General features: G+C 48.4%; 1 protein-coding gene across 4 annotated transcripts; it reads left to right on the forward strand.

Moving 5' to 3' along the window:
• The first annotated feature begins 473 nt into the window (after nucleotides 1–473).
• Nucleotides 474–21,195, forward strand: nhsl1a (NHS-like 1a). Of its 4 annotated transcripts, none has more exons than XM_070957624.1 (10): nucleotides 474–543; nucleotides 8,847–8,957; nucleotides 9,907–10,046; nucleotides 11,081–11,155; nucleotides 11,663–11,897; nucleotides 12,452–12,583; nucleotides 12,699–13,075; nucleotides 13,167–17,559; nucleotides 18,366–18,453; nucleotides 19,011–21,195. In XM_070957624.1, exons 3-10 carry the CDS (start codon nucleotides 10,044–10,046, stop codon nucleotides 19,699–19,701), a joined length of 5,994 nt encoding a protein of 1,997 aa, XP_070813725.1. In that variant the 5' UTR covers nucleotides 474–543; nucleotides 8,847–8,957; nucleotides 9,907–10,043; the 3' UTR covers nucleotides 19,702–21,195. The 4 variants fall into 4 exon arrangements, with proteins under 4 accessions (XP_070813725.1, XP_070813724.1, XP_070813721.1 ...); XM_070957623.1 differs by lacking the exon at nucleotides 474–543 and adding an exon at nucleotides 4,452–4,541; XM_070957620.1 differs by lacking the exon at nucleotides 474–543 and adding an exon at nucleotides 6,975–7,060.
• The last annotated feature ends 5,673 nt before the right edge of the window (nucleotides 21,196–26,868 follow it).

A 26,868-nucleotide genomic window follows, 5' to 3' on the forward strand; every position in this document is an offset into this window, starting at 1 on the left:
TCACAATAACTTTTAGTTGCAGTAGTTTATAGATGCAAGAACGATCAAATAAACAGAGTTTTCATCGGGATGAACCAATTTACAACATCAGTATAATTATTATTAACAATACATGAGCAAATATAACTAATATTCCCCAATAATTCAAGCTTCTTTTGACCCATAAATCAATGATTCATTTGGATATTTTACAGCTGCTGACAGCTTTGTTTCCTGCTGAAGAGCGACAAGTAAAATCTGTTGTCTGTTATGTAACAACATTATGCAGCGTTAAACCCAGACGGAATATTTTATGGATGATTCATATACTGCAGAGTAACTGGATTATTGTGTGTGTGTGTGTGTGTGTGTGTGTGTGTGTGTGTGTGTGTGTGTGCGTGCGTGCGTGCGTGCGTGCGTGCATGTGTGTGTGCATCCAGGGCCCGCTAAGGTGATTAATGAAGCTATTTTCGTCTGGAGAGGCAAATGTCTGCTGTGGAGGAGAGAGCAGACAAGAGGACTCCATCTCCCATCACCCACCTCAGCGTCACATATTTCAGGTCTGTGTGTGTGTGTGTGTGTGTGTGTGTATGTGTGTGTGTGTGTGTGTGTGTGTGTGTGTCAACATGTGTGTCAACATGCGTGTGGGGCTTCTCATCCTTCTCATGCAGCTGTGTGATTGGCTGCTGGGGGAAACACTTTGTTGGTCGCTCGCTGTGATCACACAGCACAGTACATTTACTCCAGTACTGTACTCAAGTACAAATTTGAGGTACTTGTACTTTGAGAAATTCCATTTTATTGAACTTTGTACAACACACATATGACACATCTTAGAGGGAAAACAGTTCTTTTGACTACTCTACATCTGTCTGACAGCTTTGGTTTCTACTGAGTACTTTAAGTACATGTCGCGACAAAAAGTAAAAGGTCGAAATACTTCTGGCACCACTATCTGTGTGTGTGTGTGTGTGTGTGTGTGTATGTGTTTGTGTGTGTGTCTGTGTGTGTGTGGCGGGGGGGCAATGGGGGAGAGGAAGTTAGGGTCGAGCGAGGATTGGTTTGAGAAGAGAGAGAGAGGAAGGAGGGGGCTTTTATTGTGGAGGAACGAGGCAGAGGGAGGGCGAGGAAGGAATCTGTGTTTGAACTTGTGTTTTCAGGCTTTGTCGCTGAGATTCACTTTCACACACACACACACACACACACAAACGCACACACACACACAGACAGACACCGAGCGGGTGAGCGAGGACGACATGCTCTGCTTAAAAGGTGAGCGAGACGATGCACACAAAGTTTGCAGTGAGGAATTTAGGAGAAATGCTGCAGATTGAAGAGTGTGTGCACTTCTACTGAATGTGTGTGTGCTGGCAAAAATTTCACCGAGCTTCTGAAGACTACACCAGCTGTGTGTGTGTGTGTGTGTGTGTGTGTGTGTGTGTGTGTGTGTGTGTGTGTGTGTGTGTGTGTGTGTGTGTGTGTGTGTGTGTGTGCTTGTGCATGTGTGTGTGTACTCAGATGTAGGTCATTTTGTCCGCTAGCTGTCAGGACTCTGTTAACACACACACACACACACGTACACACTGTTATCTCCATAACCTTTTCTTTTGTGTGTGTGTGTGTGTGTTGTCAGTGAGAAAGGGGGTCGAGCGAGCTTTATTTTGAGCAGAGGGAGAGATTAATGGAGGCGAAGTGTGCACTGGATTTAGTATTTTGCAGATTACAGCTGCTGCTGTCCTTTGTGCTTTCTTTCTGCAGCCGTTACTATGGTTACGACTGCTAGTACTGGTACTAGTACTTCACTTCTTGTAGTACTGCTGTCGCCGCTGCAGCTCAAACGGCTCCTGTGATATTTTGTGTTGAAACTGAATCTTTGTGGCTCGTGGCAAAAGTGGAAGCTTTGGGTCTGGAGGCATGAGGCATTCTTGGGCTTGACACGTGTGTGTGTGTGTGTGTGTGTGTGTGTGTGTGTGTGTGTGTGTGTGTGTGTGTGTCTCAGTAATCACTGCCGGCCTGTTGAGGCAGGCTGAAACATCCCATCCAGCTTCCAAAACACAGCTGTTCCTCACACTGATGTTGACTGAGTGGATCAACATCACAATCAGCAGCTTTGGGGACGATTTGTCCTCGATGGAAAGAGCTGCAGAGACACAGACGCTCGCTCACCTTTAACGTCACAGTCGTTTCCGACATCGACGTGATTCATTGCTGAATTTCTTTTGGTGCACAGTCAGAGGCTTTATTCGTGCCCTCACACGGAGGATCCACATCCGTCCTCTCTGTTTTATTCACACCAGTGCATCGTCTTTTATTCGGCCATCATGTGTCAAACACTGTAAATATCGCAGAGTAAACAGCAGTTTTCTTCTTTCTCCTTCGCCCTCAGCAGAACTTTGACTTGACTAGAAAAACCAAATGAACCCCGTCAGAGGAGGCAGAGGCCGGAGGTTGATGGGACTTTCTGTGTCGGTCATGTGACCACGTCGTGACTCTCTGCACGCTGAACTAACGAGCCCATCATTAAATCAGCGTGACCAGACGCACACAGGAAGCTCAAACACACTCACACACTCTCTGAACTGACTTTGTGTGTGTCTCTGTCTCTGGAGTGACTGACGTCCGCTCGTCTCTCGCAGGCTCGTCCACCATGAGACGGGGTCGTTGAGGTCGAGGTCGCGAGCCGACTGTTTTCTTCTTCTTCCATAAGTGATGACAGAGCTGATGAAGCGTAGTCTAAAGGATCAGTCTGTCTCTGACTTCCTGTTTGTGCCTCTCAAAGCTTACTGAGAACACCTGATTACAGATTTACAGTTTCACGTCAGACAGCTGCAGTTTTTACCAGACAAACTGAGCATTTGCTGCGACTATTTTCAGCGGTGGATGAATCCACGTTTGCTGCTGCCGTGAGTGTTTGCGTGAAGATAATAAAGGAAGCTCAGAGGAAGAAGACACATCATCATCATCATCAGCTGTGACACGATTATCAGAAACAGGTGAATTTCAGTGTGAAAGCACAGATTCAGGATCAGGTCGGGTGAAGAGCGCTGACCTCGTGGTCTGCTCTGTGATCTGAATGCAGAATTAGCCAGTTTGACACCGTCGCGCAGCATCAAGCAACATGTGGTGCGCTGAGGTAAATACCTGTGCCTCTCAGGCCATCTGCAGACCTGGATAATCCCTGTTAGAAGATTAGAGCCGGACAGAGGAGGCCGAACACAGCGCAGTCACACTCGAAGGAGTATCGCCTCCGCTGTTGTTTGGCTTCATGTTTGGTGGCGACAAGAAGCTGCTGAAAGTTTGACTCGTGGCTGACTGAAAAGCATTTGGCGTGGACGATGTTCTGAAGCTGTTCCACAGACTTTCGAGCCGAATCTGAAGTTTGAGATTTTCTGTGACAATCGTTTATGAAAGGCTGAACACATTTTTTGTGGAGAACTGGAACATTTTGGAGCTTCTGAAGGATGTCCGTGCTTTTATTGTGAAGGTTCTGGAAGTGTGAGGCTTTTTCTGAGGAACTGGAGTTTGTCGGGTTGCTCTGATCTGGATTTATCTTCAGTGTGTTTACTTTAAATCTTTAATTTTGAAGCCGTCTCAGATTGTGACCAATAGTGAGAAAAGCACGAATTCTAGCGTTGTTTTTTCTGAATATTTTCTGTGGAAAGAACGTTTTTGGAAGGACTGAATGTTTTATCGTGAAGTTGATTTCAAAAGTAAAAAACAAAACAGACACCAGGAGCTTTTATGATGAAAGGTTGGGAGTTCTTTGAGGCTTTTGTTGTGAAAAGACGGTTGTGGAGGGGCTAGTTTTTATCGTGCTCATCGTGTCCGATCTGTCCTGAGGGCACAGCCGGACATCCAACAGCCAATCAGGTCCCAGGACAGGATGATTTCATACGTAGAGTGTCTGGGCGGCGAGGGGCCAGGACCCGGCGTGGCGCGCTGCTGGAACACGAGTCCCGATGAAGAGCACGATGAGCTTCTTCCACGCAAGATGGCTGTCCTGCAGCCCAAGACGGAGGGCAGCCTGCGGCGCCGCCTTCTCAGTGCCAAGATCCACCAGCACCACGACGCCATCTTGGGGATGAATGCAAGTGGCGCCGGCAAGCTTGGGACGCCCACAGGTGACAGAAAGCCCCTCCCACCTCACCTTCAGTATCCAGGCAACAGCACCTGGCACCACCGACAGCACCTCCCACCGCGCCCCCATGTCCACCCGTCTCTTTCTCCGGAGGCTCATGGGAAACTTTTCCTCGCTCCAGAAGCTTATGGGAAACCGAACCTGAACTCTCCACCCGTTCATCTACCGCGCTCCACCTGCCCGGTCCTCACCCAGCGGAGCCGAACAGGCTCGTGCCCCCCGACCCCGGAGCCCCGCCCCGGCTACACCCTGCCCGTCCCCTCCCCTCTCAGCGCCCCGCCCTCCTTCCGGGAGCCGGAGGCACCGCCGCAGTACCGCTACCGGCCCAGCAGGACGCACCGGACCGGCATCTTCTGCTTCAGACCACGCCGAGGGAGAAGCGCTGGGCTGGAGGCCACTCAAACCACGCCCCTTCTGCACAGAGGTACTGCTAGGAATTCTGGGTAGTGTGGTATTTGTTGTGTGAACTGTAGAACACGTTCTTCTTCTTGTTCCCAAATGATGCCCCGGCCTGGTGTTGGTCCAGGTAAGCCTACCTGGCTAACCCAGCGGGTCCTGTTTGGTCCCAAATGTTCCCAGCTGCCAAGCATTGGCTCGGTTTGGTCTGGAACGGTTCTAGCTAGCCTGCTTTGGTACTTTTTGGTCGTGAATGGTCCCCAGCGTGCCGACTTCGGCTCTGTTTGGTCCTCAGTGATTCCTGCTTTTGTTCTGTTTGGACCTTTAAGCGTCTGGTTCCACATGTTTGGCCCAGTTTGGTTTCTAGTCGTTCCAGCCGGCCTGGTTTTGTTCTGGTTGTTGTGTTTTTGCCATGTCAAGTTCAAGTATCTGCTGTGAAAAAGGCTTGTTACCCGGTTTGTCCCGGTTTGTCCCGGTTTGTCCCGGTTTGGTCCAGTTTGAACAATTCTTCTTCTTCATTTGTAAATCAGACGTAGAACACAGCTGCAGATCTCTTCTGATAACTCCAATACACGTCTGATCAATAATGCATCACAGCTCCACTCAGATATTATTCTCAGATAACATGCGAAACCACACACACACACACACACACACACACACACACACACACACACACACACACACACACACACACACACACACACACACACACTCTGAGACAGAAACACAAACACACTGACTCTCCATGTTCTCCCTTAATTAACTCCCCTGTGTGTATAATCTGTGTGTGCATGTGTGTGCGTGCGTGTGTGTGTGCGTGCGTACGTGCGCGTGCCTGTGCGTGCGTGCGTGCGTGCGTGCGTGCGTGCGTGCGTGTGTGTGTGTGTGTGTGTGTGAGCAGGGATTAGCTGCAGCTCCATACGCTAGGCTAATGGCTAATTCCTGTAATAACAGATGAACAGGCTTTGCCGTGCGACAGCTGCTACCTGTTCGCTGGTTGACTGCGTCCATAGAAGACAGAGGACTGTCAAACTGAAGCAGTTGGACTTTGTAGCTCCAGGTTTTGGACCACCGTGTCATAAGGTGATGATCCTGGTCACGCAGGAAGTGCCACCCCTCTTTTGTCTGGTTGGATTCAGAGAAACAGAAAAACCTTTTTCCTGCTCAGGGTTCAGAGTTGAACATGTTGTGACTATTTATACACGCTGTGACGATGATGATGGCGCGGCCTACTTACCGACTAATTAATTAAACTAATTAAAACAGTTGAGAGGTGACGACAGGCCGACAGACTGACGGACAGACAGACAGACAGGTTGTCAGACATGAAGACAGAAGTAATTAGCTGCTCCGCTGGCCCAGATAGTTGGCACACTTACAGACTGGAACTGTCCCAGTTTGAGACTGATGATGAAAGTGAAGATGAAGGTGAGCTGTGCATTAACAGAACTGTTGCTGTCAGATCAGAAGTCTTCAGCCTCTGTTGAACGAGGATGCCAAAAGTCCGGCACCATCCAGCTGAAACGATGTCTGAGGACAGCTGACATCTTCATCCGAGGGACTCTGAGTGTTTGCAGACATGTCTTCGGACGTCCACCATGGAGGACGAACATCAGCTGAAGGCCTGACAGCTGCTTCCTGTCTGTCCCATCATGTGGGGGTGTGCTGTGTGTTGTATTATTACCTTTGGTTCTTCTGAAGGACCCTGCTGAGCTCATCAAGGACCATTTGATCTTCCCCTCAAAGACCTCTGGTAGCTTATCAAGGACCTGTGGAACCACCTCAAAGACCCTCTTTAAAGGTCCCCAGTGTCCCCCCAGGCCTTTGCCGACCTCCTCAAAGACCTGTCGTTCCTTATCAAGCACCCCTGCACATCCTCAAGGACCTCTGGTGCTTCCCAGGGATCCAATGGAGGCACGACGGGACCTGGTCTGTCCCTCACCTTCGTCCTGTCTCTGCAAACAGCGAGAGGCTGAAATGTCCTCGCTCAGTTTAGTCCTCACAAAGACAGAAATTCAAGAACACAGAGAAACACGGCGATGACAGTGAACACACAGAATAAAAGATGAACAGCCTCACATTTAAAGCACGCACACACACACACACTCACTCACTCACTCACACACACACACACACACACACACACACACACACACACACACACACACACTCCCACACTCCCTTCATCTTCAAAGCATCATGTTTGGTGTGTGTGTGTTAATGCAGCGTTTGTGGGTAACCTTCATCACCTGGCGACACACATGAAGGACACACGCGTGTGCTGGCTTCCTGCCAAAAAATGGTGTGTGTGTGTGTGGGGGGGGGTGTGGGTGTGTGTGAGAGAGAAAGAAAAAGAGAGCGAGCGAGGGGCGAGTGAGAGCGAGCGAGCGGTGGGAGGAGAGTCGAGCTGCATTAGTGCTGCTGCTCTGTCTGCTGCAGCCTCAGGAGTGTGTGCGCGTGTGTGTGTGAGTGTGTGTGGCGTCGTTATGGTTCTGATCGGAGCGGCGATCAAATCCGTCCTCAAATATCTCAACAAGAGCAGAGGTGAGTGTGTGTGTGTGTGTGTGTGTGTGTGTGTGTGTGTTATATTCATGTTCTTGTTTGTCGCCGATGATGAACTGATTTAATGTCTGTGATGTCGGGCGAGAGAGCATCACTTTGTGTTTGTAGAGAGAGGATGATAGTTCTCTGAAAATGACCTCATAACATGCAGCCCTCTGATTGGCTGTCAGGTGTTAAAATCAGTCATGGTTCAGGTCAGCCACCGCTCGAAATCAGGGCTCGGGGGTGTGTTAAACTGCAGGTAACCATAGCAACAATACAGGTAAATGACTCAAGGATCCCAGGAACCTCCTCAAGGACTCCAGGACTTTCCTCAAGGACCATAAACCCCCCAGTGACCTCCAGAACCCAATCAAGGACCATTTGAATCTCTTCAAGGACTTTAAGAAGTCTCTCCAGGTCCCTTGGGACCTCCTCAAGAAGCTCTGGTACCTTTTCCAGGACCCCCGGGACCTCCACATGGACTATTTGAACCCTTGGTACTTCTCTAAGACCCCTAGAACCGGTTCAATGACCTCCTGGAATTCTGGAGACCCTCAGTTTTCTTAGGAACCTCCTCAAGGACCTCTCAAACACCAGAACGTGGAGACTGTAAACCCAAAAATATTTCAGCTTGTCTGATTACATGAAAAGCATAAAAATGTTTGTTTTGAGTGAAAAATGTGCGATGATTGTTTGTAGCCATTCGACTAATTGTCACAAAAATTGCAAAAAAATGTGAACGGAGCTCAAAAAGCCTTCGTTTGGACTCAAATTACTTTATATTAATCAAACCATAGACAGTTCACTTCGATCGTTATCGGGCTAAGTCAGCTTTTTGACAGCTAGCACACTTTTTATGAAAATGTTTTAGGTGTTTTTAAAGACTGCTTCAGGTGGAACCTGCAATCTGAAAAACCTCTCAGGTTCCCGAACATTTCCGCCCTTCGTGCTCAGTTTTTCTGTGCACGTGGAGAAACGTGTCGCTCTCCGTGCAGCCTGGCTTCACATCTTTCGACGAATCGCTTCAAAGCGCAGCGAGCGCCGACCAGAAGTCTTCTCGACTCGTCGTGATCTGAGCGCTCACAGCCTTCAGTCAGCGGCACAGTTCATTCATCAGCGTCTGCGAGTGTCCACGAGACCGAAGTGTCAACATCAGAGTTCATATTAGTGGAAGTGAAAAGTCATGAGTAACAATAAGGTGAGGTGGAACAGGTGTGGCCATCATCATCATCATCAGCAGCAGCAGCAGCAGCAGCAGCAGCAGCAGCAGCTTTTTATATGTCAGGAAAGTGATGAACGAGTGATTACACCTGATGGATGGATGGTTTCTTTGTCTTCCTCTCTCTTCCTCCTGTCTTTGATATCTCCTTCAAAGCATTGAAATCGTCTCTGACGTCATTGCAGGTAATTCGTGTCTGCAGTGTGTTTCATTTCTACTAATCACTGAGAGCTTCAAATGTTTCAGAGTTGAAGCCTCTAAACTGCTGAAAAGTGAGCCTCTATCTTCACACCTGTCCGCGAAACACCACAGCCAATCAGTCTGCTGCTCCTTCAGAATAAAAGCCCTCTGGTACTGAGTGTGTCCCAGGTCACCTTGAGGAGTGCTGAGAGCTGCAACACTGATCATCACTTCTGTGTGTGTGTGTGTGTGTGTGTGTGTGTGTGTGTGTGTGTGTGTGTGTGTGTGTGTGTGTGTGTGTGTGTGTGTGTGTGTGTGTGTGTGTGTGTGTGTGTGTGGTGTCACACACACTGAACTGTGCTGCACTCTGTGTCTCTCTCTCTGCAGCAGGGGACGCAGACAGGAAGTGGTCTGTTCACTACACTACCCAGAAGCCCCAGAGCAGCCTGATCTTCATCCCTGGAAAAAAGCGAGCCGGCAGCGCTGATGATGTGCAAGGTCAGAGTTCAACGGGGAACAACACCTGTGCAGATAATCACATCCTGCTGCCACAAAGACTCACCAGAGCAACAAATGCGGATTAATCCGCCGCTGAAAATAGTCCCCAGCAAACGCGTCTGTCCTCCTGTTTGTTTGATAAAAAGCTGCAGTGACTGACCGAAACTCAACGTTAATGAACCAATGAGCTTAAAACTGAGAGCCACAGACAGGAAGTCAGACGGTACTGAGACACTGTTGGTTTGGCTCACAGAGTACTGACAGATGCACGTGTCACTGAAGTACTGACTTTACTTGTAACAAAGTATTTCTACACTGTGGTACTACAACTTCAGTAAAAGATCCGAGTATTTCACCACCGTCAGTGAGTAAAACCACATCTTGTGTGTTTTATAGCAGCTGCTGCTGCTCAAATCGTGTGTTTACAGATCGGATATTTGCTCACCAAACAGATTTAAAAGCTCTTATTTTGGTGACTTCAGCGTCTCTAACTGATGAATTCGATTATTGAACGCTGAGAGCAGATTGCAGAGAGCTGCAGCACACACACACACACACACACACACACACACACACACACAGTGCTGCAGACTGCATCGCAGCAGCTGCAGTGCTACATGTCACAGACAAAGGACCTCCTTTCATCTCAGCTGCACCGACGGTGAAGCCGAATTTTGACTTGATCGATCGATTTAGAGGAATCAAGCTGACACATTTTCAGCTGATCTGCTGATTTACTGCAGTTTAAAGGATAAACATCATACTGATGCGCTTTTATTGAGCTGTTTTTGGCCCAAAATAATCACAAAATTGGCTTGATTATTGATTGATGAGTTGATCAATAGCCTCTCGTTAGATGATGTTTTTGGTTATTTGCTGTGTGAACGTCTTCGCTGTCTCATCTTCCTTCTGTTCTCTCATGTGCGTGCGTGCGTGTGTGTGTGTATAGCATGTAACGGGCTGACTCAGCATGGCTACAGCCTACCCGGCAGCTCTCAGCCCCGCCCACAGAGCCCGTCCTCTTCTGGGCTCAACCAATCAGAGGGCAGCAGAGCACGCAGCCGGTGGAGGGACAAAAGCAGGAAGATGGTTAGTGACACACACACACACACACACACACACACACACACACACACACACACACACACACACGATATTAATATGGGCACAGTGTCGTGAATATTAATGAGTCTGAAACAACTGCAGTACAGCAAATACAAATACCTCCATACAGGACAAACGTGCATGATGCACCAGCAGAAGTATTCATACTGAAATATACTTAAAGTACTAAACATGAAAGTACTCATTGTGCAGAATGTCCCTTTCATAGTGTTTTGCATTTCTGAACATTTTTTTCTGGTTTCTTTCTCTGAAGAAGTGAGTTTTTTTTAGTGTAAGTTTGCAGAACAGGGAAATACTCAAGTAAAGTACAAGTACCTTAAAACTGTATTTGAGTGAAGTACTTGAATAAGTTATTGTTTTATTATAATCATCACAGGTTCATTATTATTACTGCAGCTGATACACAGCCAGTGTTCAATAGAAGTACTAACACCACACTGGTACAAGTACAAGTACGAGTCCTCCATGTATCGATTGATCGATTGGTTTGGAAACATTCTGAAAATATTTGGAGCCTTCAAATGATTTGAAATGACTAATTGTTTCAGTTGTTCTCGTCAAAACTGCTGGAAAGTTTAATTTAGGACAAAACATCATGTTTTTTAAACTCTTCATATGTTTTGTGTGTGAAACTGAATCATTTGCAGTAACTGAAGCTGTTGGATAAACGTAATGAAGTAAAAAGTACGTTTTCCTGTGACGCGTCGTGGACTAGAAGCAGACAGTGGAAAGAAAAAACTGGACTGTTCAGACCAGATAAGCTCAGTTTGATTGTGGACTTGCTCTAATCCAGCTGGATGTCGTCTGATCTGCTTGGATCCGGTTCTGGTCCGGTTTGAACTCCCTGCATTAGAGGAGAGTCATGTTGTTTTACTGCCATCTGCTGGTCAAAGTGAAGTACTGCTGTTATTAAACAGTTGTGCATCTCCTCTGTCATTGACATCGTTTCATTCTTCTTCCTCTGTTTCATCCTCTCTGCTGTTTCTCCCTCCTCTCAGAGGTCCAGAGTCCTGGACTTTCTCTCTCGCTCTTGTTTTTCAGTTTGTTTCAAGTTTTCAGTTTGGAGGAGAAAGGTAAACTTGGATCAAAGTAGACTAAAGTAGACTAGACCAGAATTAACTAGACTAATCTAGAGTATGTTCCAGCTCACACCCAACCAGACTTTATGGGGTTAAACTGTACTGCAGTTAAAACAGCTTAATCCCAAACTACTGGGGTACAACTAGATTCTGTTCGGTTAAACCAGACCCTGACATGAGATGCTGATGGGGCCAAACTAGAATTGGGCAGGACCAGCATCTTTGGGGACTGAACTTGAGTGTTTAACTGGAACTAAACTGGAGTTATACTCTGCTGGGTTTAACACTACCGTGTAAAACCAGACTGATTGGGGTTAAATTCGGCGTGTTAAACTATCCTGGGTTTAAATTGCAGTGAGACTTTAAATCTGAGGCTCCAGGTTTAAACCACAGTCAGCACTGTAGTTGAGGCTCCACTCAGTTTGAACTCGTGATTTCAGGCTTAGTTAGACTCTAAGATAGCTAAAAGAAAGTATATGTTAACTTTGTGTGCGTGTTCAGTCCTCAGCTTTCTCAGATGAGGATGAGAGGTTCATCTTGAATAACACTCGACCTCTGACCCCACTGGTCCTCAACCCCGTCCACCCCACCTCCGGTTGGAACGTCCTGGCCCCCGCCTATGAGCCAGGGGTCGATGTGGAGATGGAGCTAGCCCCCCGACTTCCGACCCCGGAAGAGAGGATGAGGCAGCAGGCTGAGGCAGTGGCAGCTGACGTGGTCCCCATCAACATAACAGGTAGGTGACTGGACTCGGATCCAGACTCAAGTCCTGACTTGAGAGTAATCTCAGACTTGAAATTTGATGTGGACTTGACACTCAACTCACACCTAAGATTCAGTTCAGGATCTTGATTTGAATCAGGAGTCTAAACTCAACTCACACTGGACGTGAGATTAAGTTTATTCTTGGAACTTGATTTTTTTGGACTTAGCTCCCTCTTGAGACTAGGCTCAAAGTTGGTGTTTTAGTTGGTGATTTAGACTAGAGACTGAAGTCTTGGGGCCTGACTTGGATTTGAGACTCAGACTTGGATTCACACTCTGACTTGAATCTCTGTCTGAACTTAGAACTCAACTCAGAATTGAGCTTTGACTCTTTGGACTTAAGCCGGTCTTCAAACTTGATTCTAGACTTGAAACTTGAATCCAGCACAGGACTTCGAGCTTTAGTCGACTTGCGAATCGACACAGATTTAGGATTTGACTCAGACTTAGAACCTGTTAATCTGACAGAAACTCTTTTTGGATAAATTCTTACATCTCTGTGTTTGTTGTGTTTTCCTTCTTCAGGAGAGAGTTTTGATCGTCAGGCCAGTTTTCGAAGAGTGGCTTCCAACACGGACTCCTTATCCCGGCGATCCCGTAACCTGAGCCGCCGTAAGACAGTTACTGGGATACCTGGTGATGTCAACCGCAAGCGGGGTATAAGCTCCATCACTTCCTCTTCCATTCACGTCCCTTCTTGCTGCTCTCCATCACTCAGTGTCTTCCTCTTCTCTTCCTTTATCTCCTCTGTTCTGAACTTCTGTCTCTCCAGACTCGCCATCAGTCCCTTCAGTTCTTCCCGGTCAGTTCTCCACCGTGGGCCGACCTGCCCCCTGCGACTCTGCCCACCAGCAGGAGAACACAGGGGAGGAGATGGAAGACAAGGACAAGGGAGAAGTCAGTGAGAAGGGCCACTTATCAGCAAGGAGGATCCGAGCCCCTAAAGGACAGGGGATGTCCAGCCTCATGGCCTCCCTGACCTCCTCCTCACCTGTCAGCACCTGTCATGACCGCTCCTCCTCCTGCTGCTCTTCCTCCTCAGAGGTCCACAGCCTCCCACGTCTGGCAACCAACTCCTCTCTGAACTCTGAGGCCAGCTGTAACAGCGCCTCCTACAGGACACTCAGTGCCTCCTCTTCTTGTTGCCAGGTCAGTTTTGGAGACCTCATTGTCACAAGTAGATCAGAAGTGAAAACAAAGTAAAAATATTCTGTCTTCCTGTTTTCTTCTCCATGTGCAGGATTTGCAGGGTTTCCCGAGCGACCTCCAGCCCCTGCTGCTCTTTGACCCCACTGCCAGAGTCACCCCACAGTCTCCTTCCTCCTCCTCTTCTTCTTTTCCTTCCTCTCCCATTGCCTCCTCTCTGACGGGCACCCCCAGCTGTGCCCTGCAGTCAGAGTGGTCTTACCCCAGTGATAAGCTCCTGAATGACGCTGGCCAGCATCACGGTTCCCCTTCCTCCTCCCACTATCTCTCCTCCTCCTCCATCGCAAACTCAGAGTCACAGTTTAGCTACCAGGCTCTGGATGACCAGACCGCCAGACAGCAGAACATCCAGTGCTCCCACAACGGTGACTCCTATAATGGGGAGATGTGGAGCTACCGGCCTCTTTCCCCCGCCTCCAGTGTCCACAGCAGCCAGACCGGGGGTGACTGGAATAGCATCACAGAGGAGATGAGATGTGTTTCTGGGGAGGGTTGGAACTGTGAACCCCTGCTCTCCTCTGGTCGCTCTTCTCCTGCTCACACTGACAGCACCTCCTTGTGTTCAGAGAAAATGACCTCCTCTCCCTTGCTAAGCCGGGAGAGGAGGAAGTGCAGCACCTCCTCCTCCTCTCGCGCCATCACCCGCAGCATCTCCCTCCGCAAGTCCAAGCGCCCTCCTCCTCCACCATTGCGCTCTGACTCTCTGAGGCGCCGTCCCGGTCGCAACAAACCCCTCCGCTCCTCCTCTAGTCCCCGTCTGGAGCGCAGCCCCTGTCTGGAGCCCACCACCCAGAGGACGTCCACATTGTCTCCTCAGACCTTCCATGATCCCTGGGTGCCCAGGAGCAACAGCAAAAGGCGCCAGAGTGGCTTTAACTGCGGGACAGTCACTACCTTTGAACCTTTAAGTCCAGACTGCCAGATGACAACCTCTGTTGAGTATCCTCCTTCGGAGCACCTCCCACCGAGCCGTGGCCACTCCCACTCTCATGTCTTCACCCCTGGGTCTCCGGGCTCAGAGGAGGAGGGGCTGAGATTTACTCCCACCCCCCAACCAGCCGCCTCCTCTGTGGCTGGGCTCCAGCGCCTTGCTTCGCCCTCCAGTGGTTATTCCAGCCAATCTAACACCCCCACTCCTGGTACTCCTGTTTCTTCTCCCCTCACCCCCTCCTCCCCTCTTGCAGCGAGCCCTGGAGCCTTCTCCCTCCCCCCAACTTCCCCCTTCTCCTATTTACACCCCTCTTCCTCCCCCCTGTCCCCTGTCGTCACCTCTCTGCCCAGGATGAGGTCTCGGGGTGAAGGGAGGCCAAAGCCACCAGTGCCAGAGAGGAAGTCATCACTCTTCTCCTCCCTCTCCTCCTCATTTTCCTCCACCTCCTCCCTCTCCTCCTGTACCTCCTCAGACTCCTCTGCCAAGCATTCTCTTCTCCCTCCTCCACCTCCTCCTCCTCCTCTACCAGAATGCTCCTCTCCTTTGCCTCCTGTCTTCTACTCCCCCATTCACAAGTCTCCTCCTTCCGCACCTCCCCTTTCTCAGCCATGCATGCCCACTCCTTCTGTCAACAAACTCTCAGCTGCTCCTCCTCCTCCACCTTCCTCACTCCCCCCTCCCCCACCTCCACCACCTCCTCCTCCTCCTCTCCCACCTTCATCCCTCCCTACTCTTCCTCCTCTTCCTCCTTCCTGCCGGCCTCCTCCTCCCCCCTATTCCTATGCCATCAGGCATACCTCCAATCATGCTCTGGTGTCCTCCATGTCATCATCGACCAACTTCCCTCGTCCTTCATCTAAACCGCTTCCATCCCCTTCAAAACTCCCGGAATTGCCAACTGCTCACCTTCCCCCTCCACCACCACCACCACCTCCTCCACCTCCTCTTCCTCCTCTGCCTACTCTCCCCACATCCCCCGTCACCCCACTCCGCCCACCAGACCATGGCAGTTCTCCAAAACTTTGTATGAAAGTGGCCATGACCCCGTACCCCATGGTCACAGCCCAGGCCTTGCAGGGTGTCAAGCTTCGCTCTGTCAAGAACCAGGAGGGCCTCACTAGCATCGAGCTAGCCAGTGATGCTACTGCTGATGCTGCTCTCCACTGCCAAGCTGACAGATCATCAGCTAATGCTAACCATGCTAATACTCTCTGTGATCTATTGAGAAATGAATCTCACCCAGACAGTACTGTGTTGGCTCATGCTAATCATGAAGGCTTGGCCAACACTGATATTAAACGAGATGGAGCTGCATCACAAAATGTTGTCTGTCATATTGGTAGCAATAAAACTAATATGATCAGTGATTTAATGAGTAATGCTAGCCCTCATAGCCCAGCCAACGCTGATGCTCAGCTACCTGAATGCAAATTACATCATGGCTTCTGCAACCAAACAAAAAGTGTTGCCAGGACACCCAATGATGAGTCATCTTATGCTAATTGTCAGAACCTGCAAGGCATTGTTGCTAGCCCGGCTAAGCAGAGATGCTCTGAGTGTATGATGACCAGTGACGAAACTCAAGACATCCAGTACAGTGAACGAGAGAACGAAGATTCAGACATGTATGCTACGCTGGCAAACAATCCAGTCTCCAGTCCTGATGGCCCCTGGGGCAAAATGTCTCATGGTAAAAACAAAAACTGCATCAACACAACTATCCCATATCCGTCTCTGCTACAACAACAGGTCACAGATATAGTGTTAGCAGATGCTAAGCTAACTGAGCCTGCAGAGAAACTGGAAAAGACTGAGGATGATTGCCACACAGATTCTTCATACTGGACTCTTTCTGGAACAAAACAAGAGTCTCACAAAGAAAGTAAAGCAAAACTGTCAGAGAGCACAGCTGAAGTCGGGACAAATGACAAGAATAATTCAGAAATGCATGGTCACAGTGCGGCTAAAGGAGATTCCACAGCATATAGTGATTTAAAACATGGTAATAGAGTCTGTAAGACGGGTAGTCCCAGGAAGCTCGGCTCCCCAAAGAAGCCGATCCTGCCAAAGAAGCCTGATCTTTGCATTCTGGGTCTTAAGGCGTCACCTGAGGCCACACAAAGACCAGATGGGTGGAAGAGCAACGGACAAATGACAGCATCTCTTCCTGGACACAACAGTCAATCACAACTTCCTGCTGACTCTTTCTGCAGTAGTACACCTTCACCAAAGCACTTTACATGCACCGCCATTGACAAAACGACAATTCCTGACAAAGCAGCTTTGCCTGTGGAGTCAGTGAATGATGCTTCTTTGTCTGTAAACACAACACCTGCTGACATTACCACACACTCACCTGTCAGCTCCCCTCAGAGGCAGAAGCCACCAATTTTGCACAAGAAGCCAGACCTCTCTTTGACCTCACCCAAAACCGCGAAACCGCTCTTTGCATCTAGAAATACACTGGAAGCATCCAAAGGCACCACTGGGACCTTTAACACCCTCGGGATCACTGGTACTTCACTGACTCAGAGCACCACAGGGACCAGTAGCACCTTAGGGACCATGGGCACCTCTGGAATCTTGGACACTGTAAGGGCAGACAACACTTTAAACTGGACCTTGGGTACCTTGGAGAACTGTGGTACCTCAGGAACTTGGGACACAATGGGGACCAGTAGCATCTTAGGGCCCATGGGGATCTATGGGAACTGTGGCCCCTCTGGAATCATGGGCATCTCAGGCACCTGCAGTAGCAGAGGGACCTCAGACACGATCAGTGAGACCATGACTACTTTGGAGAACTGTGGTACCTCAGGAACATGTGGAACCTCGGAGATCTGTCGCACCTTAGGTAACTCAGAGGCCCCTGGATCTACTTGCACCCAGACGACAGGCACCCAACCTGGAGCAACCGAACCCGGTTCTGCCGTGGTCATCAAGACAAGACTTTATAAGGATGGTGAGAAAACGTTTCATAAGAGGCAAATGAGGTCATCACTGGCTGAAGATGAGGAGGATGAGGAGAGGGTGGAAGAGCGGGGGATAAAGACGGTGATGATGATGATGCCATCCACCACAAGGAAAAAAGACAAAGCAAGGAAGAGGAGGAAGAGGAGGGCAGGAAGGCAACTGCTAATGATGTCGTCAGCAATGGAGCCTTCCCCTTCTTCATCATCATCATCCTCATCTTCATCTTCATCCTCATCAGGAGATGAACGAGATGTGGTGAAAGAGGGAACAATGCAAATGAGCGCGAGGACGATGATGACGAAAGTATGTGACCAAGACACCAGTGACTCCGAGAGCTCCTGCGCTCTGATTGGTCAGAGCAAGTACTCCCTCAGCAGCGCGCTGTCCACTGACAGTCTGCGGGGGGAGCTGTCGCTTCCAGACCTGCTGATACAGGAAGCAGAGGGAGAAGAGGAAGAGAAGAGCGAGGAAGGAGCAGAGAGGAGAGGGCAGGAAGTGAAAGAGGCCGGAGGACCTCCAGATGGTAAGAGAGGAGCTCCATTGTTGCTCCTCAGGGACATGGTCCTGTCAGACGTGTTGGGGAGCTTTTGGTGGCAGAGATGGTTCAGGCGTTAAGAGGGCTGCTAGATTTGAGTCTGGCTGAGTCATTCACTCCAATCACTGCGGCGTAGTGGCAGTTTCTTTAAGCTTGTATTGCATTTCAGGTTTAGCGAAAGTCACCAGCTCAGCTTGGTGGATAAGATAACGTTAGAACGTTTAAGCGTGTTTACCTTTGCATGAATTTCGGGATGATTGGTCAGTCAGCGTTTTTGTTTTTTAGCGGCGATTGTCGCTCCACGCAGTTTACGTTAAGTTTATCCATATGTCTGTTCTCGTCTTTCCACGCAATTTATGAGACGTGCAGCAAGTGCATCTGACCTCAGCGCCACACAGATCTGCTCTGATCTGCTCGTCCCTCCAAACAGTTTCATCTGGTTTTTATTCACTGATGAAGGCGTCAACAGATTTCCTTCATAGCTATTTTCATCATCAATTACTTTTTCTCCACTTCCCACTTAAAAAGCCACTTTGGATCAGTTCTTGGACGTCAGACCAGCTGCAGGCCGATGCTTCTTACTCAGTACAGCCATTATAATCAATGTTGGTACATGTAATGCGGCTTTTGTAAGTTTTGGAAAACAAGCTGTGAGCAGAGGCAGCTGTTCTGGGGAAATACATGGTCCAGTTCAGTCAGAAAGCTGCTGAACTACAGACTCCCTTTTATTCTAATTCATGTGTGACTGGAAGTAAATGTACCAGTTTCAATTTTCTCTTTGTTTGTCTCACCAGCTGATTTGTTCGTCAGCGTTTCGGCAGATCAGCTGTTTGTCTCCAGTCGACCACGAACCACAGAGGATCTGTTTACTGTCATCCACAGGTACAAACACACACACACACACACACACACACACACACACACACACACACACACACACACACACACACACACACAGCAACAGCGCTGCTGCTGTAAACAACCAATCACCGTCTTCTCATGAGTCTGCTCGATTCCTCCCTCTGCTTCTGTGGAGCAGTGCAGTGTGGGAAGGCACGGCGTGAAAGCTCTGGTAGGCGGGGTTTGACTGCAGGTAAAGCCTGTGATTGGCCACTGAACGTGTAGTAGATGCACTGATAGCAGGTTAAGTTACTTGTTTGCGTAGCTTTTCGAACTGTCCCAGAAATGTATTTCTTGTCCCCTCAGTGTGAGCTTCCTGTCCCCTGTTACCAAACTCCAATCTTTCCCAAATAGCAAGCTTTTCCTCGCTCTGTAACTAAGTTGCCTCCATCCTCCTTCTTCCTGGACTCAGGTGCTTCTAGTTTTCCGGCCTCTCCCTCTTCCCACCTTCCCAACTTCATTTGTTTTGTGGTCACTTCCACAGCAGAATGGTGCAAGGTCTTTTGCTAATGTGACTGGTGTTTTTCTGTCTGTCTCAGGTCTAAGAAAAAGATGCTTGGAAGAAGGGATTCTGAAGATGAAGGACATTTTATCTCGTCTTCCTCTTCCTCCTCCTCCCCTTCGGTCACCCCCACTGATCTCACGCCCAGCCAGGCGCGATCTACAGCTCTCAAAAGTCAAAGATCAGTGAGGAGCGAAAGCTTTAAGGCTCTCTTGCTGAGGAAGGGAAGTCGCTCTGATTCGTCTTCTCGAATTTCGGCCGTCGAGCGGCTTCGTGTCGTTGGTTCTCCTGCGACAGCTGCCGACCACCAGAGGGCGTCGTCGCCGCCGCCGGACCAGGTCAAAGCCACCTCGGACACGTGTGATATCAATGCCCATCTGACTCTGGACGTTCCAGTGTCTCCCACGTCTCCGTGCTCTCCGAACTTCTCCGTGACGCTCAGATGGAGGCGACGGGATCTGATGCATAGTCACCTCCTCCTCACCTCGTCCTCCTCTTCTCCCTTCTTCTTCCTCTCCTCCCCCTCTCTGCGACCTCGCTCCCTCACCCCTCCCTGCTCTGCCAGCCGGCGTTTTGCTGCTCGCTGCCGCCTCTACGCCACTCCCATGACTGCCATCTTTGAAGCAGAAAGCGAGGAGGAGGAGGAAGAAGAGGAGGATGACGAGGTTTTTATCGAGTCTCCAGAAACTGAAGGAGAACTGAGCCAGAGACTGGTTGAGACTTCCTGATGGACAGACCAGGTTTATGGACTTAGCTTGGATCAGGAGGGATGTAGATGTAATGTGTCCCTGTGATTCTTTGCCCCGTACTCAATTTCAGACTTTAGAGATCGCAGATAATCCGACCTGAATGTGGCGACGTCGGGCTCGTCTGCAGGTCAGGTTTAAAACTATTCACTGCTGCACTGCCTCAGCAAACCGGACTGGACTCACCTGGACTGGACTACACTGGACTGGACTGCCTGGCGGCTTGAAGCGTTTAGCTGAAGTCCTGAAGCGCTCTCTGATAAAGGACATGTCTTCAGGAGCCACACTGATGTGTCAGAAAACTACAGGAGCCTGCAGAGGACAATGCGTGGACTCACCCCTCGTGCTTTTTCTCTTGAATGTACAATCACAATCTCAAGAAAACAATCACAATAATTTCCTTTTGATCCCAAACAACAACTCGGGGTCACGTACTTAAACTCAGATTATCTTCGATTTTGTCTTTTTCTTGATTTAGTTTGTCTTTCTTTGCAGCTTGCATAGATACCGAGCATATGTTCTTATTTCTTTGTTATTTAAAATGCTCTGTTGTCTCGCACGAGTAAGAAAAATTGAAATCCACGATCACGTACGTCCAACTTCTCTCTGGCTCACTGTAGCAAACACGTCCTTTGACCAAAGAGGACGTCACCCGGAGATCTTGACATGAAAAGCTCGTTTTGACTGAGGTCACAGAGTAAATGTTGTTATAATCACAGTATAGGATAATGTGTTCAAGCTTCACACCGCCTCATAATGACGGAGGGGTCACAGAAACAAACCGTGATCAGAACATTTCATTTATGATTTCAGCACGTTCTTATGACATCTAAACTAATACATCACACCAGTGTTTTTTTACTCTTCCTCACATGAAATCAGTTACAGGCGACCTGATTCTGATCATTAGTTTTAGGTCAGTTGGATCAAAACGTCGTCCTGAACAAAGTGAAACGAGCTGAATCTATTTATTATTATTACTGTGATTTCACGCTGAGCTGGTTTTGATTCTTCTTCACTGCTGACATGCTGGGTTTGTCTGATACTGTAAATAATCCTGTTTCCTCTTCGTCTCTCGTCCTGTTATCTTGTTTTTGTTGCTTCTGCTGGATCTTCACCTCTTTTCTGTTTTCAGCCTCCATCTTCATGAGTCACGGAGCCTCGACGAAGTAGCAGATAGTAAGAAGACGTAAGAGTCAGAAAGACGATGAACTTTGAATTTAGGAACTTAAATATCTTCTCTGAGGCTCAGATTTACTCTATTAACCAGAAAGTGAAAACAATTTAACTGGAGAAAATGTGGAGACAGAAGGAAAGATTAGCAGGAGAAGTCTGAATGAAAAGAGTATTTGTGTGTCTGGAGAGAAAAGAGGAAGATGGAAGTGGAAACACTGAAATGTAAATACAGCAAAGTGTATGAATATGAGCTGATAGAGAAATGAAAGCAATAAAGGACAAACCGATTTATTCATTTCACGTCTTGTCTGTTTTATTTTCAAGCAAGAAGAAGAAGAAGAAGAAACTGCAATAAGATTCGTGAAAGTCAGGAATTATAAACAAGAAGGTAAATCTTGACCAGTGAGGTGAGCCGAGAATCCTGAAAGTGTACAAGTACCGTTCAGCAGTAAAATGCTGCATCAGTATTAATACTCTGATAGTATCATGTAGAGGAGGACATCAGACAGGAGACGTTTCACAGCACAGCCAGTACTTTTACTGCGACAAGCTGAGAATACTTGCACGATGTACTGAAACTTCAGTATTCAAATACTACTTTCCAACTTTCTGCTCACATTCCAGTCGTTGAAGTCGGAGCAGCTGCTCTCCAGCGAAGCGCCTGCTGTGATTGGTCAGGCCAGAGGACAAATGCTTGACTGTGAGGAGTCCATCAGCTTCAGTTTGTGCAGTTCAGCTGCTCATGAAGGTCGCGTCCGTCAAGGTGCTGTTTGCATGTCTAACCACTGGGTGGCGCTGTGAGTCAATTCTGGTGTTCTTCTGTTGCCTGAACTGTCGGTCAGGTGCTGCTTGTTTCAGTCCAGACGGGCTGTTCTGTTTCATGCATGGTTCTGAGGAGCTTCCACTGGTTTGAAGGCTTTGATCAGGTTCACACGGTCAACGGGACGTCCCCAAGGATCCCGTTAAGAGTTCCACAGATATGAAGAGGTGTTCCAAAGGTTCTGAGGAGGTTTCAGACTTTACTGAGAATGTTTTCAAGGACCGCTGTGCTCGTGAAGAGATTTCAGGGCCCTTGGAGAAGTTTATGTGGTTAAAGGTGTTGAAGAGTTCCTGTGTAGATTTCAGGGATTTGTGGTTGTGATTAGTTTCCATGGGTTCTTACGAAGGTCTGAAGGGTCCTTGAAGAAGGTTTAAGAGGTTCTTGGGATGCCTCAAAGGTTCTTGGGGAGGTTCCAGATGTTTGTGTAGATGTTCCAGAAGCCCTGAGGAGGCTGCAGAAGCTCAAGTCTTCAAGGAGGCTTTAGAACTCCTTTACGTGTCAGCCAGGAGGTTATGGTTGCTCCAGATGCTGCTCCTGGGGTTTTTGAGTGGGTTTGGGGATTTGTAACGGAGTCATTAGGAAGAGTCGCAGTCCTTGAAGAAATCTTAGAGGTTCTTTGGATTCTCCAAGGGTTGCTGATCAGGCTGAAGTGGTCCATGAGGAGGTTTTGGGGGTTTGAAGGCTTCTTAGGGAGATTTTGAGTCATGAATAGCTCCGGAGGATTGATGAGGTTTAACACATTTAGACGACATTTTATGGTTATTGGTGAGACGATGAGTTTGAGGGATTGTGACGGAGGTTCAACGTGGTCTGATCTTCACCTGCTATCAGACTGATCACCGCTGTGCCGCTCAGCCATTGTGTTTCAGATGAAATCCAACACAACCCTCCATCATACTGTCCTGAGGTTTCCGAGAGAATAATTAAACCGTTTGTTCCCAAACTGCCAGAAGCCGTGAATACACGCCTGTTCGGGTGAGAGAGGTCAGATGAAACCGCCAGACAAGCATCTGCATTGTCAGGGTGTTTCAGCACTATGTCTGTCCCGGAGGAACGACGCGGTACGTTCCTGCCTCCAGACTCTGAGAGGCAAGACACATGACGTTTTATTTCTGATGCTTTTTCCTGTATGCCAGCGTTTACGCCAGCTGGGTCGAGGACTGAAACCAGGACACATGTGGCTGCCGGGCGAAGACGGCGAGCAGCAGCGTGCCGATTGGTTTGCGGCTGCCCCCCCAGACAGGAAACACAGAGCGCTGATCGTTCAGACACACTGGACAGATCTGACCGCAGTGTTTTAGACTCAGTGTGTCCAGAGTCTCCGAGACTTCATAAACACATAGTTTACCACGACCCGTCTGACCTTTGACCCCCGTCTGTGTCCTTAGGACGTCTCAGAGGTTTCAGTCATCTGAGCGTCGAGCCAAAAACATCAGCGGTTCAGTTTTTGTTTTTCTTTCTTTCTGATTTTATTGCAGCGCAGTTTGGTTGTTTTTTAACAGCCTGTGACGCTCGATGGTGCAACGAGTCCAGAAAAGAGGAAATCCAAAGGCAAGAAGAGCGAGACGAAGCTGGACGACAGCTCAGGACACCGCAGAGGGACAGGTCACACCTTTCACACCTGCACACACCTGGTGTTGTTTTTGGCTTTTCGCTTAATCGCATGTGTGGTTAAGAATTCAGGTGTGTGTGTGTGTGTGTGTGTGTGTGTGTGTGTGTGTGTGTGTGTGTGTGTGTGTATGTGTGTGTGTGTGTGTGTGTGTGTGTGAGAGAGAGAGAGAGAGAGACAGAGTGAGAGCATGCTTTTCTGTCGTCGTGGAAACACTTTGCTGACAGCAGGTGTGTGTGTGTGTGTGTGTGTGTGTGTGCGCGCGTGTGTGTGTGTGTGTGTGTGTGTGTGTGTGTGTGTGTGTGTGTGTGTGTGTGTGTGTGTGTGTGTGTGTGTGTGTGTGTGTGTGTGTGCGTGTGTGTGTGTGGAATGATAACACTGAGTGGAGCTGGCAGAACGGAACGCGTTCGCTCGGTGTGTTTAGTTTTCTTCCGTCTCTCATCGCCCTGAAACTGCACCACTAACATGTTTTTATCTTGTTTATTCTGTTAACAAACGCGCTTTCTTTCCTCCTCTAATTCCTTCTTGTCTTTTTAGGTCATCGTGCACTTCAGACAAAGTGCTTATGAGTGTGTGTAAGTGCTTGAAAATCCCTCTGACAACAAAGTACTTTTACTAAGTACTGAAGTAAACTTGAGGTACTTTTTTTTTCACCTCATTTCAGAAGAAAATGTTCAACTTTTCACTCGAGTACATTTATTTAAAGTCAGCAGCTGCTTTGATTCCACATGTAAGGACAAACCACATCATCAGTTCATAAAATATTTTCTGTCGTTAAAGATTAAAGCCCCACAGACCCTCACAGGTGAGTCAGTTACCTGCTCAGGTGAGAGCCGCTCTGCTGGGACTTATGCCAGGTAACGCTGCCCTGAAATGATCATTTTGATCTTCTTTTTTTAATATGATTTAAAAAATCAGATCCACAAATCCATTTTAATGGTTGACCAAGTTCCAGGGTCATTGAAGGTCCTCCAGGGTCCAGGGGTTCCAGAGACAAGAAGCCTTTGAGGACGTTTGAGGACATCCAAAGACTCCCCAGGACGGGATGAGGAGCAGGTCGAAGAGCTTCAGAGGGTGAGCAGTGCATGCACCAAAGACGACACCACAAATTTTGAGCAGTTCATGCAGAATGTGCACAGGTGTTCCAGGACGTTCTGCACTTCTTCAGGTGTTTCTGAGAACTGAAGTAGGTTGGTCAGGTCATTCCAGCGGTTCTCTGAGCTCCTCCTCAGAGGGTCTTGAAGAGGATCCAGATGAGTTGCAGGAGCTTTCTTGAGCAGACTCGCCGGCATTTCAAGAGCCTCTTAACGAGCCTCCGGGTTCTGGGGGGCCTCGAAGTGGTTCCAGCCATCCTTGGGAGGTTCTGGAGGTGTCCTTCCTGAAAAGGGTCCACAGGTCCCTCGTGAGATGGGGGTTTGGGAGGTTAAAGAACATTTAATGGGCTCTTGGGGAAGACTGCAGAGGTTGTTGGAGATGTTCCAAAGCCGGGCGTATGATAAAAGCTGCGGTGCAGGGCTGCAGGCCTGGATGTGTGCAGAGTGGAGTTAATGGTCGTGAGAAAAGTTTGACGGCGCTGCGTTGACCTGCATGAATAAACAGCCCCCGCGCTGAGATGCAGGGCGTCATTCCTTTGTAAACCTCCCCTTAAGCCCTGGATAAATACAGGTCCACACAACATTAACGCTCACGCTCTGCACGTGCACACACACTCACACGTTTGTGTATATGTCGTGTACATAAACATGCGAGCTGGCTGTGACCCCACATACATTCCTGGTTATTCCTGACTCCAGTAAATCACCACTATTACACACTAATGTGCACGAGTGTTTACATTCACAACCCAACACACACTCACACATTTAGAGCAGCTGAGTGATTTGATATCTGATCGAGCAGATGAACAAATAAGGGTGGAACTGTGAGAACAGACGGCCATTCACATCAACAGGAAGAGGTGTGTGTGTGTGTGTGTGTGTGTGTGTGTGTGTGTGTGTGTGTGTGTGTGTGTGTGTGTGTGTGTGTGTGTGTGTGTGTGTGTGTGTGTGTGTGTGTGTGTGTGTGTGTGTGTGACAGCTTGGCAGCCTCCCAGTCCTCATCACTCAGGTGTTCTTGCTCAGTGTTCCGTTACTGCTGCTGTTAAATGTTATCTTAAATGTCATTGTGTCGCTCAGTCTGTGTTGTCTTAAAGGTTTATTTAATACATCGCTGTTGTGTTTTTCTATCAAGTTGCTCTGTTGTGTTCTTCCACGTCATTATTCCCATAAACAACGTGCTGTACCTGCCTGCTGACCTGTGCACACATGAAAGTCTGACAGACCCCAAATCCTCCTGGAGAGTCCCTGAAACTCAATAAACAACCTCTGAAACCTCTTCTGGGTCTCTGGAGTTTTTTAAAGAAGCTCCCAAATTCCTAAACTGTCCCCAGGAACCCAGTGAACATCTTGTTGGACCTCCAGCACCTTCTGTATGATCACTGGAACCTCCTCAATACCCTCAAAAACCCAAAAGATGCCACATAAAACGTGCAAACCTGTCTGAAATCTGCCCTCTGGACCCTCTGATGGATGCCTGGACCACTTCAACAGTCTCTGACGAACTCTTCAAAAAACTCAAACCCATAAAAACTCCTGTAACCTCCTCAAGCACTGCTCATATTGCCTTTAATGACACATGGACTCTCCTCAGTGACTCCTCATCCCCAAAGACTCAAAGGACCTCCTCAAAGACCCCTCTGAGATTCCTGAATCCTCTTGAAGATTCCCTGAACCTCCAAAAACATCTGGAACTTCTACTAATGTCTTTGATTACAAGAAACTCCAGAGTCTTCTCCCCAGCTCCAAAAACCTTAGAATGGTTGAAACCTCCTCAGTAACCCAAGGACCGCCTTGTTGGACCTCTACAACCTCATTTAAGACCCTGGAGACTTTTGGACCACCAATGCGACCTCCTTAAAGACCCTCTCAATGACCTCTGGAACCTCTTCAGTGAAAATACCTGGAAATTCCTTCGGAAAACAAGAAGCATCTTGCCGGCCTCCACATAAGAGTCTTGCCCTCTGTGCAACCACAGGAGCCTCTGAGGAACCCTTCAGAGACTGTGACCCCAAAGGCACCATTTGCTTTGGTCTGTGGTAATTTGCTTTTAAACTGAAAATTTGCATGGAGATATTCACCATGAAGGGAGGGTGTAATCTGAAATGATAAGGCTTTAAAAAATAACTTTGCACCCGAGACAATAACCTCAGATAACCTTTGGCATCCAATCACAACAGTGTTGAAATTCTAACATTTTACGATTATTGTGCGCGACATCGATGGTGCGCTTGGTCATGGAAAGACTCTGGTTCCAGCTGTGGTTGAACATCACTGTTAACGAAGAGGCAGGCAGTAACTTCAGATCTTTGATGGGACACAAACTCCACGTCCACGTCCTCACCACATAAAGGAGACACAGACATTGGACAAAATTAAGAAGCAGAAATGATCAATACGAATGTCATTTCTCTTGAACTACGCTCGTTACTCTGTCAGCTTCACAGGGC

Source organism: Chaetodon trifascialis, chromosome 24, assembly GCF_039877785.1.
Source record: "Chaetodon trifascialis isolate fChaTrf1 chromosome 24, fChaTrf1.hap1, whole genome shotgun sequence".
NCBI lineage: Eukaryota > Metazoa > Chordata > Actinopteri > Chaetodontiformes > Chaetodontidae > Chaetodon > Chaetodon trifascialis.